Source organism: Zootoca vivipara, chromosome 12 (genome assembly GCF_965207765.1).
Source record: "Zootoca vivipara chromosome 12, rZooViv2.hap1.1, whole genome shotgun sequence".
Classification (NCBI taxonomy): domain Eukaryota; kingdom Metazoa; phylum Chordata; class Lepidosauria; order Squamata; family Lacertidae; genus Zootoca; species Zootoca vivipara.
The window spans coordinates 44,606,010-44,622,652 of NC_142595.1; the positions used below are offsets into that span (position 1 = coordinate 44,606,010).

The window sequence follows — 16,643 nt, forward strand, 5'->3', positions numbered from 1 at the left end:
TCCCAGATTGTCTTTTTCCAAGATGATGAGGGACCATTAGTTGGGTTGCCATATTTAAAAAGGTGACAGTCCAGAGGACACAAGTTGTTGAGTTTTTAGTTTTCCCCCAAAATTAAGTATTGAGCTTTTTTTAAAAAACTGAGCACTCTTTGGGGAGTTTATCAGAAATAAATCCTAATGTGCTGAATGTGGCTTACTTCTAGGGAAGGATACATAAGAATTGTAGAGCTGGGATGGACCCTTAGACTCCCAAATCTTAATCTTGACTCTAAACAAATGCCCATGCAGCAGCACCTCTGGATGTGTTTTTGGCATTCTGCAGACTGTGTCACTCCCGCTCCTTTGAAATACCTCATTCTTCCATCAAAGAAAGGACAACCCCTGTATTTAATCACCCACAGATCTCCCCTTTCAGTTTAATAAATTGCAGAACAGGCAATGGTTGCATATACACCTTCCATTTCTAGCACACACACACACTCCACCAAGAATTGTGGGGACTGTAGTTTACCCCTCAAAGATCTATAATTCCCAGCACCCTTAAGCTACAGCTCGCATTATTACCCCCCCCCCCCGAGTATGTGTGCTTTAAATGTATGGCAATGTATGCATCCTCACCCCACTATAACTCAGTGGAAGAGCACATGCCTTGCATTTAGTAGGTTGCCACATTCAGTTCCTCGCATCTCCAGTTTAAAAGGATCAGCAGCCAGATGAACATAAGTCCTACTGGATCAGGCCAAAGCCCCCTCCAGCACCCTGTTCTCACAAAGGCCAAACAGGTGCCCATGGGGTGCTCACAAGCAGGATCTGAGTGTAACAGCATTCTCCCCACCTGTGGCTCCCATCAACTGGGATACTCCCTCTGAAACCTACACAGACATGTGGAACATTAATGTGTTTTATAATGTGTTTTAAGTGCATTGCTGACTTTAGGAGTTTTACACAATTGAACTGTTTTCATAGGGAACATAGGGAACTGTTTTTACTGCAGTGCTTTTGTCTTATTCTCTTTGTAAACTGCTTTGAGGATTTTACAATCAAGAAATGTATACATTATATGTATATTCTAAAGATCTCTGCCTAAGCACAAAGCAGATTCCTTTGTTTACTCCAATAGCCAGAAATACCATCTCTTGCCTGCACAGAGGATGTCACTGTGCTCAAAGCAAGTGGTTTTGATGCTTGTTGGTAGCTTCTGTTATGGAGCTGTCATGGCAGGATGCAAAACAGTCAAGTCCATTCAATATACCGGTATCTATTTTTCTTTCCTTCTCCCAGTATATAAATACATGCCAGAGATATCATCAGTTTCATTGGACTGGTCATGTGGTCTGGATGCCTGATTATCGTCTTCCATAACAACTACTCTATTCCCGGCTTAAGAACAGAAAGCGAAATACCAGTGGACAACAATAGAGGTTTAAAGTCGCTCTCAAGGCAAACCTAAAAAAATGCAGTATAAGCACAGAAAACTGGGAAAGAACAGCCTTTATCATGGACTTTGAAGAAGCACAAACTCAGGACGAAAGGGGAAAATGCACTAAGAGGAAGGCACACTTGGCAAACCCTCACCATGATCAACTCCCGCCCGGAAACCTATGTCCCCACTGTGGAAGGATGTGTGGATCCAGATTCACTGTTAAGACCGTGTTCATGGAAGACAATTTTACTTGGCCACGAGTGATCACCAAAGAAGAAGAAGAAGAAGAAGACATGTCAGAGAATAATGTCAAACGTGGAAATATTTAATACAAAGCTGAAACAACAGTGCAGTAGAGCTTAAAATCTAAGATTGGTTAGATTGGCCTGGATTACGCTCTCCCCAGCTCCTCTGCCAAGGCTTCTGTGAACCCAAAGTGTGGGGAATGGAAATCTCCAACATTGGAAGAGGAAACTGCTGGAGGAAAGGCACAGATTAGTGGAGGAGGGAATCTGAAAGCACCATTTGCCTATGAGGGGGTGAAGAGAGGTCCTCAAATGGGAGGCTTTTGGAAGAGTTACTACTAGCACCCCAACAGCCAACAGCCAAAATCAACTCTAGGTCTAGGATGGCACCATTTGGAGGGCAGAGATAGGCTGTAACAAGATCGAGGGAAGGTGAGCTTGAAGGATTCCTGCCCCCCGTGTGGTGCCTGAAACCGAAAGAGAGAAAGAGAGCATGACACGGAGGAGGCATCTTCCCGGATGGACTTCAGGGGAAACTCAGCAGCAACCTGACCGGTCTCCAGAGGCTTGACGACCGTGGCCAGAGGAGGATCTTCCAGTGTGGACACCCGTGGGTTCTTGGGGGCCGAGCCTGATGCCGTGTCCCTGCAGGTGGAGAAATAAAAGGTCTTAGTTAACAAAAATCCGAAGGAAAGCCAGGACTGCTTCTGACGGCTTTAATGATGCCGTCTGTGACCGCCCAAGCCCATTTTGGCAAGTCGCAGAAAGAGGTGGTCCCTCTAGGCTAGGAGTAGCCAATCTTGTTCCCTCCAGATGTTGATAGGAGTTGTGGACCAGCAATATCTGGAGGGTGCAGCATCGACTACCCTTGCTCTAGGCAGTGGCTGTTTCCTCCAAGAGACTCCTTCAACCGAGTCTTTTAAAAGTCTGAAACTGGGTTTCAGCAGCATTGCTGCCTCCATCTGTGGAGATAGAACATAGTCACTGTGGCTAGGAGCCATCAATAGCCTCCATTAATTTGTATAATCCTCTAATCTAAACCTTGGTTTAGTGCTGCGTGAATGAGCTTTGCCTCCTTCCAGCCGGTACATTCCCTGCTCTGCTCCTCTGCATGAGCAGGAGGAATCTGGAAGCATTTACCTTCTTTTAAACACAGTTTTTTGTTTGTCTCAGCTGAGGAACATGATTTAACCCAGGCATCCCCAAACTGCGGCCCTCCAGATGTTTTGGCCTACAACTCCCATGATCCCTAGCTAACAGGACCAGTGGTCAGGGATGATGGGAATTGTAGTCCAAAACATCTGGAGGGCCGAAGTTTGGGGATGCCTGATTTAACCCTATGTTTTGTTTCAACCAGCACATGGTTTGATGTAAGTTTAAAAAAACAAAACAAAAAACCATCATTCATGTTCAAACCATGATCTTGGTTTGCGTTTAAGCAACAAGTTACATTTAAGCTTGGAAGCTTTTGCTTTCTCTATCTTCTCCTAGCCATGTGAAAGGCGACGACAGGAGAGCATGACCTGAGGAGGAGGCTAGGCTTGTTCATGTAGCATTAAGCGATGGTTTATCACTACAGTCTAATGTGACTATCGTCTGAGCTGGTATAAGGCAGCTCTCGATGTTCGCTAGGGATGTGGGTGGCACTGTGATCTAAACCACCGAGCCTCTTGGGCTTGCTGATCGGAAGGTTGGCAGTTCGAATCTGCACGACAGGGTGAGCTCCTGTTGCTCTGTCCCAGCTTCTGTCAGCCTAGGAGTTCAAAAGCATACCAGTGCAAGTAGATAAATAGGTTCCACTGTGGTGGGAAGGTAAATGGTGTTTCTGTGCACTCTGACTTCCGTCATTGTGCCAGAAGCGGTTTAGTCATGACCCGGAAAGCTGTCTGTGGACAAACACAGCTCCCTCGGCCTGAAAAGCGAGATGAGCGGCGCACCACATAGTCGCCTTTGACTGGACTTAACCGTCCAGAAGTCCTTTACCTTTACTTTTTACCTATGTTCGCTAGTATCTTAATATACAAAATCAGGTTTTATTGTGTTAAAATTTAATACAAATCACTTTACAAATCTGAGAACTGCTTGTACTGACACACATACCCCTCAGCCAATCCCCACCCCAGCCCCATCACAAAATATTGAGCTACAGGTTTGATGGGCTATCAAGGGAGGCCGCTAGGTCTGACTTGCCTCGTTGTTAACATCAAAATAGCCTTGCTGGATCTTTTTATAGATGGCTTTAGCTGTGTGGAGAAAGGCCTGGAAGGAGTAGATAGAAGGGGGAAAGTTTTTAAAGAAACAAGCAAGATGGGTAAAAAAATACAGCAATAAAGACAAGTTCCTATCCTGCACATCAACATGGGACACAGAAATGGGTCTGGCACTAGTACAGAGGGGGAGATATTTCCCCTCTTCCAGGGCACGGCATTCCATACTGTCCCGTTTTTCTGTTTTCCTCCTCCAAATCCACAGTCAGCATTCTGTCTCTGCTAAGCTTGCTCAGTCCCCACCAGAGGGAATGATGCAGGCCAAAATATATGCAGGCAAACCATTCTAATGAAGGCTGTACAGGATGAACTCCCCAGCAGCTGTTGGGCATCACAGATAGCTGCTAGCTAGCTATGGCAGGAAGATGGACCTGAGCATTAGCAATTCCCCTCTTCTCTGAGTCCTTATTGTCCGTATAATACACAATTGGGCTTGTAAACAGTTACTTCATGTGTCACTTGTAGCAAAAAAGAATTACCTTCAAGCAACCAGGCAAAGAAGCTTTTGGAAACTTTAAGAGAGCTGGGTTCTTTCCCCACCCATCCCCACCCACTTCCAACCATATTCCACAAAGAACCATCTAGATATGGTGTGGTAATGAAGGCTAGCAGGCCCCTCACCCCACCCACATTTCCCCCCAACTGAATTGGAAAACTGCACACTTAAATGGACCTGGGAGAATTGGGTCAAATCCAGGAACCTCTGTACGCCTCCAATGCCAGTCATACCAGTCTAAATGCGGACTTGGCATGGGTGCATTATTTCAGAATTCTGTTTCCATTTAAAGTTTCTGGTCCTCATGACTGCCAAGATGGGCATGAAATTGTATGGATGGGGATTGTCAGAACCTCAGAAGCCAGGGCAATGCAGGACTTCCAAGGAGCAGGCTTTCAGACCTTCCCATCAACGGATGTAGCTCAGCGACAGAACAAGACGCATGTTCTGTCGCTGGGAGAGAACTCTTGAAGTTCTGGAAAGCCACCTTCAGTCAGTGCAAGCCAGAAGTTTTCAACCTTTTAGAGTCCATGGCTCCCCTGAACAATTACCGTGTTTCTCCGAAAATAAGACACCATCTTATATTTATTTTTCCTCAACAAAACAAAACACGGTGGCTTATTTTCAGGGGATGTCTTATTTTTATTACATGTCCAGCCTAGCCTCTTCCTTGGTGCCGTCCAGAACTGCGCCTATCACTATGTCTGATTTTCGGGGTATGGCTTATATTGTGCAAATGCTTAGAAATCCTGCTATGGCTTATTTTATGGGTTTGTCTTATTTTCGGAGAAACAGGGTACATTCTTTCTGCGGCACCCCTGTGGGACTCAGGAGCCAGTTATGTCACCCATTGCCTGCAGAGCTGGCAGCCTCTCGCCCTTTTGCAAACACCCTTGTGGAGTGTTTCCTCAGATTCCTCTCCTCTCCCCTCCCCTTGTGAGTCCTCTGGGCAGCCACTGCCACTGCCCCTGGTCTCTGATCTGCCCCCATCCAAGGAGAGGTGCCTCTTTACACTACCCCACAGGGGCCGGGGAAGAGGATATGCCCAGCCTTAGTGTCCCAACAGAGGCTGGCCAAAGGTGAATGTGAGGCCAGCACCTTACCTTGGGAGGCAGTAGGGGCAGCAGCGGGCACCCAACTTCCAGGCAGGCCTTGCACACAGCAAGCTCAAGAAAGGCCAGTGCAGTACTTGCCTGCCTGACCTCTCACTAGTCTCCATTCCCAACAGCAAGAGCTGGTGGATTGGCTGGCTGGGCTCCCTCGCCCACTTGCTTGCTTACTCTGAGGCCGCCTTAGCTCCTGGCAACCAGCACCCCCTGGCCAGCCCTAGAAGCACCATTTGCCTGAGGAGCTTGTAGCCAGGGCTGCTGCAACAAACAGCTGTGCAAGCCTTTGGGAGGCAGAGACGTGAGAGGGCATCAGAGGGAGGGAGGGGAGGAAACAGGGACAGAGGCCAGTGTTGCCCGCGGCACTCCTGACCATTATTCAAGGCACCCCAGGGTGCCACAGCACACTGGTTGAAAACTACCGGTGTAGGTAATACTGAGCTTGATGGACAAGTGGTCTGATTCAGTATAAGAAATATAAGCAGTATATGTTCTCCTGCATGCAGTAAGCAGAATAAGTTATGTGAATGCTTTTTCTGGCCCAAAAGGAAACACGGACTAGCAGGGAGCAGGGGATAGGCAAGCACCCAGGACTTTCTTCACCTCTTCTACGTTGGATGCTGTCTTTGCAGAGGTCTCCATGAAAACCATGCCGTGTTCCCGGGCAAAAGCCTCACCTTCTTCCTTCCGTACAGCTCGCTTATTCTCCAAGTCGCTGCAGGATGAGAGGGGCAAGAAATAATAATAATTAACAATAATAATAATAATAATAATAATTTCATTTATGAATCACTCCCAACGAAGCACCTTGAAGCGATTTCACAATACAGTGCAAACATATATGAAAACAAATGCTCATATAGTCTTGTTCTTATTTATTCCACTTAATAATCAGCTAAACCACCACCTCAAGGTGATTAACACATAAAATAATATACAAACATCAAAATTCACTATTATCTACCCTGAGTCCTTGGCCGGTGGGGGTGGGGGGAACAGGTGAGTTGGGAAGCAGAAGATGACCGGATACCTTTTATTGCCGATGAGCATGACCACCATGTGGGAGCTGGAATGCTGGCGCGCATCTTCTAGCCAGGTGTACAAATGGTTGAAGCTTTCCCGTCTGCACAGAGCAAGAAAGGTAGGTCAGGGTGTGCGGTGGGCAGAATGGGAGCCTAGCAAGTTCCACCACTCATCTGGGCCAGCAGTAAGCAGAACATAGAGTCCCTGTCCCCTCCCCCAAGTTAAATTCTGTGCAGCACATTCTCAGCCATGCGGATCCAAAGACCCATGGTCTGACGTCATAAGAAGAGCCTGCTGGATCAGGCCAATGGCCCATCTAGTCCAGCATCCTGTTCACGCAGTGGCCAACCAAATGCCTGTGGGAAACCTGCAAGCGGAATTTGAGCACAAGAGCACCCTCCTCTCCTGGGTAATTTCCAGAATTACTCCAACAGTGGAGGCAGAGCATAGCCAGCATGGCTAGTAGCCTTGAGAGCCTTGTCCTCACCTGGTGATGTCATACACCAACAGAGCTCCGGCAGCCCCTCTGTAGTACGAGCGAGTGATGGAGCGGAAGGATTCCTGGCCAGCCTTTGGAGTGGGAGAGAACCAATCAGGAAACACAAAAAAGGGAGTTGTCTAAACTACTAGCTAAGCATGCCCACACCTATAGCACCCAACCCCTTTCCATCCCTCTTCCCAGGAAACCCTGGGCATTTTAACTCCATGAAGAGAACAGAGGCCTAACTGTTTTAGGGCATATCTGTACCATACGTTTAAAGTACTATACCACTTTAACAATCATGGCTTCCTCCGGAGATCCCTGAGAATTATAGTTTGTTAAGAGTGCTGAGAGTTGCAAGGAGATCCTTATTCCCCCTCAGAAAGCAACAATTCCCAAAGCACTTTATCAATCCATCTTTCCAGGGAACTCTGGGAATTGTAGAATTGTAGTTGTTGTTGTAGCAGCACCCTTAACAACCTACAGTTCCCAGGATTCTTGGAGCAGTGGGGAGCCACGACTGTTAAACTGGTGTAAGAGTTGTTTTAAATGTATGGTGTAAACGTGCTTCGGTCTCCTTAGCCCTCAATCCCCCTCCCCACTCTACTTTCCAAAATTCGGACCCACAACCCCCTCCTCCTGAAATTCCAGCCTCTCTATTCTCCTAATTTGTTCCCTTTGTTGTTGTTGTTGTTTAGTCATTTAGTCGTGTCCGACTCTTCGTGACCCCATGGACCATAGCACGCCAGGCACTCCTGTCTTGCACTGCCTCCCGTAGTTTGGTCAAACTCATGTTCGTAGCTTCGAGAACACTGTCCAACCATCTTGTCCTCTGTCGTCCCCTTCTCCTAGTGCCCTCAATCTTTCCCAACATCAGGGTCTTTTCCAAGGATTCTTCTCTTCTCATGAGGTGGCCAAAGTATTGGAGCCTCAGCTTCACGATCTGTCCTTCCAGGGAGCACTCAGGGCTGATTTCCTTAAGAATTGATAGGTTTGATCTTCTAGCAGTCCATGGGACTCTCAAGAGTCTCCTCCAGCACCATAATTCAAAAGCATCAATTCTTCGGCGATCAGCCTTCTTTATGGTCCAGCTCTCACTTCCATACATCACTACTGGGAAAACCATAGCTTTAACTATACGGACCTTTGTCGGCAAGGTGATGTCTCTGCTTTTTAAGATGCTGTCTAGGTTTGTCATTGCTTTTCTCCCAAGAAGCAGGCGTCTTTTAATTTCGTGACTGCTGTCACCATCTGCAGTGATCAAGGAGCCCAAGAAAGTAAAATCTCTCACTGCCTCCATTTCTTCCCCTTCTATTTGCCAGGAGGTGATGGGACCAGTGGCCATGATCTTGGTTTTTTTGATGTTGAGCTTCAGACCATATTTTGCGCTCTCCTCTTAAAAGGTTCTTTAATTCCTCCTCACTTTCTGCCATCAAGGTTGTGTCATCTGCATATCTGAGGTTGTTGATATTTCTTCCGGCAATCTTAATTCCTGCTTGGGATTCATCTAGTCCAGCCTTTCGCATGATGAATTCTGCATATAGGTTAAATAAGCAGGGAGACAATATACAACCTTGTCGTACTCCTTTCCCAATTTTGAACCAATCAGTTGTTCCATATCCAGTTCTAACTGTAGCTTCTTGTCCCACATAGAGATTTCTCAGGAGACAGATGAGGTGATCAGGCACTCCCATTTCTTTAAGAACTTGCCATAGTTTGCTGTGGTCGACACAGTCAAAGGCTTTTGCATAGTCAATGAAGCAGAAGTAGACGTTTTTCTGGAACTCTCTAGCTTTCTCCATAATCCAGCGCATGTTTGCTATTTGGTCTCTGGTTCCTCTGCCCTTTCGAAATCCAGCTTGCACTTCTGGGAGTTCTCGGTCCACATACTGCCTAAGCCTGCCTTGTAGAATTTTAAGCATAACCTTGCTAGCGTGTGAAATGAGCGCAATTGTGCGGTAGTTGGAGCATTCTTTGGCACTGCCCTTCTTTGGAATTGGGATGTAGACTGATCTTCTCCAATCCTCTGGCCATTGCTGAGTTTTCCAAACTTGCTGGCATATTGGGTGTAGCACCTTAACAGCATCATCTTTTAAAATTTTAAATAGTTCAGCTGGAATATCATCACTTCCACTGGCTTTGTTATTAGCAGTGCTTTCTAAGGCCCATTTGACTTCACTCTCCAAGATGTCTGGCTCAAGGTCAGCAACCACACTACCTGGGGTGTACGAGACCTCCATATCTTTCTGGTATAATTCCTCTGTGTATTCTTGCCACCTCTTCTTGATGTCTTCTGCTTCTGTAAGGTCCTTACCACTTTTGTCCTTGATTATGGTAATCTTTGTACGAAATGTTCCTTTCATATCTCCAATTTTCTTGAACAGATCTCTGGTTTTCCCCATTCTATTGTTTTCCTCTATTTCTTTGCATTGCTCATTTAAGAAGACCCTCTTATCTCTCCTTGCTGTTTTTTGGAAATCTGCATTCAGTTTCCTGTATCTTTCCCTATCTCCCTTGCATTTTGCTTGCCTCCTCTCCTCCGCTATTCGTAAGGCCTCGTTGGACAGCCATTTTGCCTTCTTGCATTTCCTTTTCCTTGGGATGGTTTTCGTTGCTGCCTCCTGTATAATGTTACGAGCCTCCATCCATAGTTCTTCAGGCACTCTGTCCACCAAATCTAAATCCTTAAACCTGTTCCTCACTTCCACTGTGTATTCATAAGGGATTTGATTCAGATTGTATCTTACTGGCCCAGTGGTTTTTCCTACTTTCTTCAGTTTAAGCTGGAATTTTGCTATAAGAAGCTGATGATCTGAGTTACAGTCAGCTCCAGGTCTTGTTTTTGCTGACTGTATAGAGCTTCTCCATCTTTGGCTGCAGAGAATATAATCAATCTGATTTCGATGCTGCCCATTTGGTGATATCCATGTGTAGAGTCGTCTCTTGTGTTGTTGGAAAAGAGTGTTTGTGATGACCAGCTTGTTCTCTTGACAGAACTCTATTAGCCTTTGCCCTGCTTCGTTTTGAACTCCAAGGCCAAACTTGCCAGTTGTTCCTTTTATCTCTTGATTCCCTACTTTAGCATTCCAATCCCCTGTAATGAGAAGAACATCCTTCTTTGGTGTCATTTCTAGAAGGTGTTGTAGGTCTTCATAGAATTGGTCAATTTCACTTTCTTCAGCACCGGTAGTTGGTGCATAAACTTGGATTACTGTGATGTTAAAAGGTCTGCCTTGGATTCGTATCGAGATCATTCTGTCATTTTTGAGATTGCATCCCATTACAGCTTTTGCCACTCTTTTGTTGACTATGAGGGCCACTCCATTTCTTCTACAGGATTCTTGCCCACAGTAGTAGATATGATAGTCACCCGAACTGAATTCACCCATTCCCTTCCATTTTAGTTCACTGATGCCCAGGATGTCTATATTTATTCTTGTCATCTCATTTTTGACCACATCCAGCTTACCTCCACTCATGGTTCTTACATTCCAGGTTCCTATGCAATATTTTTCTTTACAGCATCGGACTTTCCTTTCGCTTCCAGGCATATCCGCAACTGAGCGTCCTTTCGGCTTTGGCCCAGCCGCTTCATCAGCTCTGAATCTACTTGTACTTGTCCTCCGCTCTTCCTCAGTAGCATGTTGGACGCCTTCCGACCTGAGGGGCTCATCTTCCAGCGTCATAACTTTTATATGCCTGTTGTCTTTGTCCATGGAGTTTTCTTGGCAGGGATACTGGAGTGGCTTGCCAGTTCCTTCTCCAGGTGGATCACGTTTAGTCAAAACTCTCCACTATGACCTGTCCATCTTGGGTGGCCCTGCATGGCATAGCTCATAGCTTCTCTGAGTTATTCAAGCCCCTTCGCCACGACAAGGCATTGATCCATTGTTCCCTTCTTCCTTCCAATTCTGCAGCCATGGAGCAGTTGGTTAAACAGGGCTGGAGGAATAATTTCCTGCCTGTCAACACTTAATTAAAACAAAACAAAACAGGTTGGAACACTGGCTGGGAGCAGATACCCAAGATGGGGACAGACAACCAACTAAAACAAAAGAATCATTGAGAAGCTAAAATGCCCTTGATCTCTTTTGGCACTCCAGTCCCCAAGATGGTTCCTTCGCATTTGCAAAGGGTCAAGGCTTCAAGGGGAGCTCACCGTGTCCCAAATTTGCAGCTTGATCTTTTTGTTGTCAATGGTGACCATCCGTGCACCAAACTCTACACCTGGTGGAGAAATGGTAGAACAGGAGAAAGCTCAGAGGGCAGGGACTCTCCATAACCCCAACCCGCCATATCATTCAACCCATGTTTCTCATTATAACCCGGCCTGTGAAACCCCCCCCCCACACTCCTTCCAGTTCTGCCACCCTCTGTGAGGCTCTGTGTATGTACATATATATATATATATATATATATATATATATATATATAAACACACACACAGAGAGAGAGACCTTACTGTATACTTGTGAAACATGGACCACTTATAAATGTCATCTCCAACTCCTCGAAAGATTCTATCAACAGTGTCTCTGAAAAGTTTTACACATCACTTAGGAAGACAGGCAAGCTAATATCAGTGTACTGGAAGAAGCAAGGGTCACCAGTGTCGAAGCGATGATTCTTGAACATCAACTTCATTGGACTGGTCAAGTTGTGCAGATGTCTGATTACCATCTCCCAAAGCAACTACTCTATTCCGAACTTAAAAATGGAAAGCGCAATGCCAGTGGTCAACAAAAGAGGTATAAAGGCTCTCTCAAGGCAAATCTTTTTAAAAATGTAGTATAAACACTGATAACTGGGAAACAGTGGCCTGCGAGCGCTCCAGTTGGAGAAGAGCCTTTACCAAAGTTGTCATGGGCTTTGAAGACACTCGAACTCAGGATGAAAGGGAGAAACGTGCTAAGGGGAAGGCATGCTTGGCAAACCCTCACCATGATCAACTCCCGCCTGGAAACCTACATCCCCACTGTGGAAGGATGTGTGGATGCAGAACTGGCCTCCACAGTCACTTATGGACTCAGTTAAGACTGTGATCATGGAAGACAATCTTACTCAACCACGAGTGATTGCCAAAGAAGAAGAATACACACACACACACACACACACACACACACACACACGAGAGAGAGAGACAAGATGGTGCTGTTGTTATGGACAACGTTTCTGTTCATGCTGAAAAAGAGCCTCTGTGCTCCCCTGTTCTCTCCCTACCGCCCAGCTGTAGGGCATTGTGTCCCCCAGCTTTGTTCCTCCAGTCCAAATACATGCAACGACACCCCCTCCTCTGGAACCTTGCCTAAGTAATACCCCAAGGCCCATTGGGGACTCACCTATGGTCAAGTCATGGACAGCTGTGAACCGCTTATCTGTGAACTGTAACAAGAGGCAGGATTTTCCAACACCTTTGGGGGGAGGGGGAAAAATAAAATAAATTCAGAACCTGTTGTACAGAAAAAGAGAGAAAGACACCCTGTGATCGGTGGTGGCTGGTGCCCACTGAGACCCATAGGATGGAAGGAGAAAGGCCCACAAATGCCAATGCCGAGCAGAGACACCTAACTCTAGCTTGGCTCCCAGCTGAATTCTACAAAGGCAACACCTGCAACAAGCAGGAAGCCAACAGGCAGTGCTGCTCCTAGTGGAGGCTAGCGGAGGGCCAACTGAACTTTATTTTTGTTTCGTTTTTATTTATTTAATTAATTTATATACCACCCTTTATCCAAAGATCCCAGGGCGGTATACAACATTAGGAACTTAATTTACACGGCGTAAAAAAAAAAAGACACAGCATAATCACCAAACAATTGTAATAACAGCCCCCGTCACATTTAACAGGCCATAGATTGTTTAGTGGCCAAAGACGTGGGTAAAGAGGACTGTTTTCACCTGGCATCTAAAGTCATGTAATGATGACGCTGGGCGAGCCTCTCTGGGGAGAGCATTCCACCACAGAAAAGGCTCGTTCTTGTGTTGACATCCGAACCTCTCGGGGAGTGGGGATATAGAGAAGGGTTTTGGATGACAAGCAGAGGGTCTGAGTTGGTTCATATGGGGAGAGGCGGTTCTTAAGGTACTGAGATCCTGAGGTTTTGTAGGTAAAAACCAGCATTTTGAATTGGTTTTTGGGGCAGGGCCTTCTTTGCCCTATGGACCAGACTCGCTGTCTGCGAGTTGTACAAGTTACATGGAAGCCTCTGCAAACCTCTTGGGAGAATTTCCACACTATCTCTTGAGACTTTATTTATTCGCCATTTATAGTTCCTCCTTTATACAGCTGTCAGGCTCCCTTTAATGTGGATCTTACACTGGCTTTATCAATGTTGTTTTTAAATGTATGTTTTGCTATGTTTTCCATTTGCTTTATATTTGTAATTTTGTAACACTGCCCAGAAAGAACATGATCCATAATTCGGGGAGAAAGGGCAATTATGCATGGCTAAACAAGAATGCCTTTGCTCTTCACTAAGGGGCAAACACACTTCCTGAAGTAAGGGCCTCTATAAGCTTGGTGCTGCAACTTAAAAGGCCTCATCTTACATCCCACCTAACCTCTGATGATGAATGCAGTGGCCAGGCAGGAAAATGTGGGAGAGGAGGGTTTGATGACAGGCTATGTGAAGAACCATTTAAGGCAGAGTTGGAGAACCCATGAGCCTCCAGATATTGCTGAACTCCATCTCCCATCAGCCCCAGCAACCAGCATGGACAATATTCAGGGATGATGGGAGTTGTGGTCCAGCAACATCTGCAGTGTCCCAAGCTCCCCATCCCTTTGCAGGCATGGTCAAACTTGGCCCTCCAGCAGTTTTGGAACTACAATTCCCATCATCCCTTACCACTGGTCCTGTTAGCTAGGGATGGTGGGAGTTGTAGTCCAAAAACATCTGGAGGGCCAAGTTTGGTCATGCCTGCTTTAAGGCTTTGTAGGCAATAACTCATACTGTCTTGGAGAGAAAGAGAGACCCTTTATTTCACTTCCACAATTTGGTTAGCAGATGTGAAACCACTCCCATCTTCCATTGCTTTGATCAACAACACAATTGAATTTCCCCATCTCTCTGTTCTATACTGGCAGGTAAAAAGGTAAAAGTAAAGGAGCCCTAGACAAATTGTTGTTATTGTTTAGTCGTTTAGTCGTGTCCAACTCTTTGTGACCCCATGGACCAGAGCACACCAGGCACTCCTGTCTTCCACTGCCTCCTGCAGTTTGGTCAAACTCATGTTGGTAGCTTCGAGCTACCAACATGAGCTACCTGGACAATTAAGTCGAGTCAAACTCGACTATAGGGTGTGGCGCTCATCTTGTTTCAGGCTGAGGGAGCTGGCGTTTGTCTTCAGACAGCTTTCTGGGTCTTGTGGCCAGCATGAGTAAACCGCTTATGGAGACTCAGTTTCTGAGAGACTTGTAAGATTATATGTAAGGAATAGTATGGTTGGTCTGCGACTTTGGAGGATCTTGGCTTCTGAGCTTAGACCATCTTCCCCCAACCTTATGTATGGTTGGTGAGGGAGGTACTGGGCATCAACATTATATAATTGATAATATTACTGCGTTCAGCCTACTCAAATATCTACATCAGGGGCCCCCAAACTACGGCCCCCGGGCCGGATGCGGCCCAATCGGCCTTCCAATCCGGCCCGCGACGACTCCCGCCGCCCGCTCTCACGGCGCGCGGCGCAGCGACGATCTAAAAAATCGGCAAAAAATCGCCGAAAATCCTTTGTGCGCATGCGTATGGGCCTCTCCCGACCCGGAAGAGGTCATTTCTGGTGCACTTCCGGGTCGGGGGAGGCCCATACGCATGCGCACAAGCGATTTTTGGCGATTTTTTCCCCGCCCGTGTGCGTGTGCGCATGCGCACGGGCGCGCACTCCCCCGCCCTCCGGCCCGCTGCGCGCACACTCCCCTGCCCTCCGGCCCACCGCGCGGTCGGCGCAGCGGGCACCGGCCCGCCGCGCAGAAAGTCTGGGGACCCCTGATCTACATTATTATACTGAATAGAGCCAGTGGAGACAAGGCATCAGTTGAGGGAGGCCCTTTTGGTCATGATACCTTGCCTCTGTAACTCCCTATTTGTGTCCACTTCCAAGGTTTTCTCCCCGATTATCTCTTTGTAAAAGAAACAAACTGAAAATGCTTCCTTTTGCCCTGCCCTGCCCACCTCCAGCTTTGAACAGGGTTTGGAACCTGCTATTGTTACTATTACTTATACTATTATTGCAACATAATGCAACAATCCTCCTGAACTGTAGTAACCTGTCATCATGGGTTGTATGTGTTTAGACAGTGATTTTTTTACAGAAGCAATTTTATACATGTGCATCTTGAGCTGGGTCCAAGATCCCTGTGATTAAGACGTACAGGTACGAGGAATTAAAAAACAAAAATGTAAGGCAGACCTAAGCCTTTCCGTGGTTCCCTCACTGACAGCCCAATTCTATGCATGTTTACTCAGAAGTAGAGTTCAATGGTGCTTACTGCCAAGCAGATGTTGTGTTTTGCTAGTTACACTGTGCTTTGTTCTGTCCTTTTAATTTTAGTGTGATTTTAGGAAACGTCACGCAGCCTTGGGTGGGCTGTGCAAAAAAAAAAAGGGGGGGGTTGAACTATAAATAATGTCACAAACAAAACAAAACAAATGTGCACAGGATTTGTAGCCTTGTGTTGGGTACCCAGAGCAAGGAAGTGGTCCTTTCACACAGTGTCAGATGTTCAATACAGTATATGCAAAATGGGATCAACGGTGTCCTTCCTCACAGGGTTGTTGTAAGGTCGCACACTCTATATCAGGCATCCCCAAACTGCGGCCCTCCAGATGTTTTGGCCTACAACTCCCATGATCCCTAGCTAACAGGACCAGTGGTCAGGGATGATGGGAATTGTAGTCCAAAACATCTGGAGGGCCAAAGTTTGGGGGTGCCTGCTCTATATAGTGACCTAAATAGTGATCTCTCTCTCTCTCTCTCATATATATATATATATATATATATATATATATATATATATATATATATATATATACACAGTACGTATATTATTTGCCTTAAATAATAATATCCCCGCCCCCACCCCATCCCACCCGAGGCTGAAACTCCCTCATTTTCCCCGCCCATACCGGTGTCCCCGATGATGACGTATTTGAAGAGATAGGCGTAGGACATGGCTCTGAAACCCCCCTAAACCCCAGCCCCGGCCTGGAGGTTCTCCAGGGGCCACTCTAGCTTACTCAACAGCCGCCATGTCTATTGCTCTCGCGCTCCCTGTCCTTCCTCTCCCTCCCTCCCTCGTTCAGTGACGCTCTGGTTTTCCTTTTCCGGCACCTTTTCCAGCAAGCCAGTGGCTACAGAGCTTATCACTCCTTTCCGCGGCCGCTCTGGCCTGTCCCTCGCTGGCCGGAGCCACGTTTCCTGCGTCGCTCTAGGCACCCTGGAGGTTTAACGTCACAGCCCCGCCTTCTCCTGCAAAAACAAACGAACAACCCGAACCGTTAGGCGGTTTGCCGAACCGGCCGTTTTACGTCACATCCGCTAGTCTACTACCCTCTCCCGACGTAGGCGTAGGGACGCTCTAGCACCTGCCCTTCCTCCTGCAC

General features: G+C 46.6%; 1 protein-coding gene across 3 annotated transcripts; it reads right to left on the reverse strand.

Annotated features, from left to right (window-relative positions):
- Positions 1 to 1,727: 1,727 nt before the first annotated feature.
- Positions 1,728 to 16,508, reverse strand: RAB2B (RAB2B, member RAS oncogene family). 3 transcript variants are annotated; one of them, XM_088655189.1, is made up of 8 exons: positions 16,372 to 16,508; positions 12,381 to 12,452; positions 11,201 to 11,268; positions 7,048 to 7,130; positions 6,568 to 6,660; positions 6,141 to 6,252; positions 3,859 to 3,927; positions 1,728 to 2,313 (listed from the first exon to the last, which is right to left on the reverse strand). In XM_088655189.1, exons 3-8 carry the CDS (start codon positions 11,246 to 11,248, stop codon positions 2,206 to 2,208), a joined length of 513 nt encoding a protein of 170 aa, XP_088511315.1. In that variant the 5' UTR covers positions 11,249 to 11,268; positions 12,381 to 12,452; positions 16,372 to 16,508; the 3' UTR covers positions 1,728 to 2,205. The 3 variants fall into 3 exon arrangements, with proteins under 3 accessions (XP_088511315.1, XP_034991363.1, XP_088511314.1); XM_035135472.3 differs by lacking the exon at positions 16,372 to 16,508 and adding an exon at positions 16,167 to 16,313; XM_088655188.1 differs by lacking the exons at positions 3,859 to 3,927; positions 16,372 to 16,508 and adding an exon at positions 16,167 to 16,313.
- Positions 16,509 to 16,643: the final 135 nt, after the last annotated feature.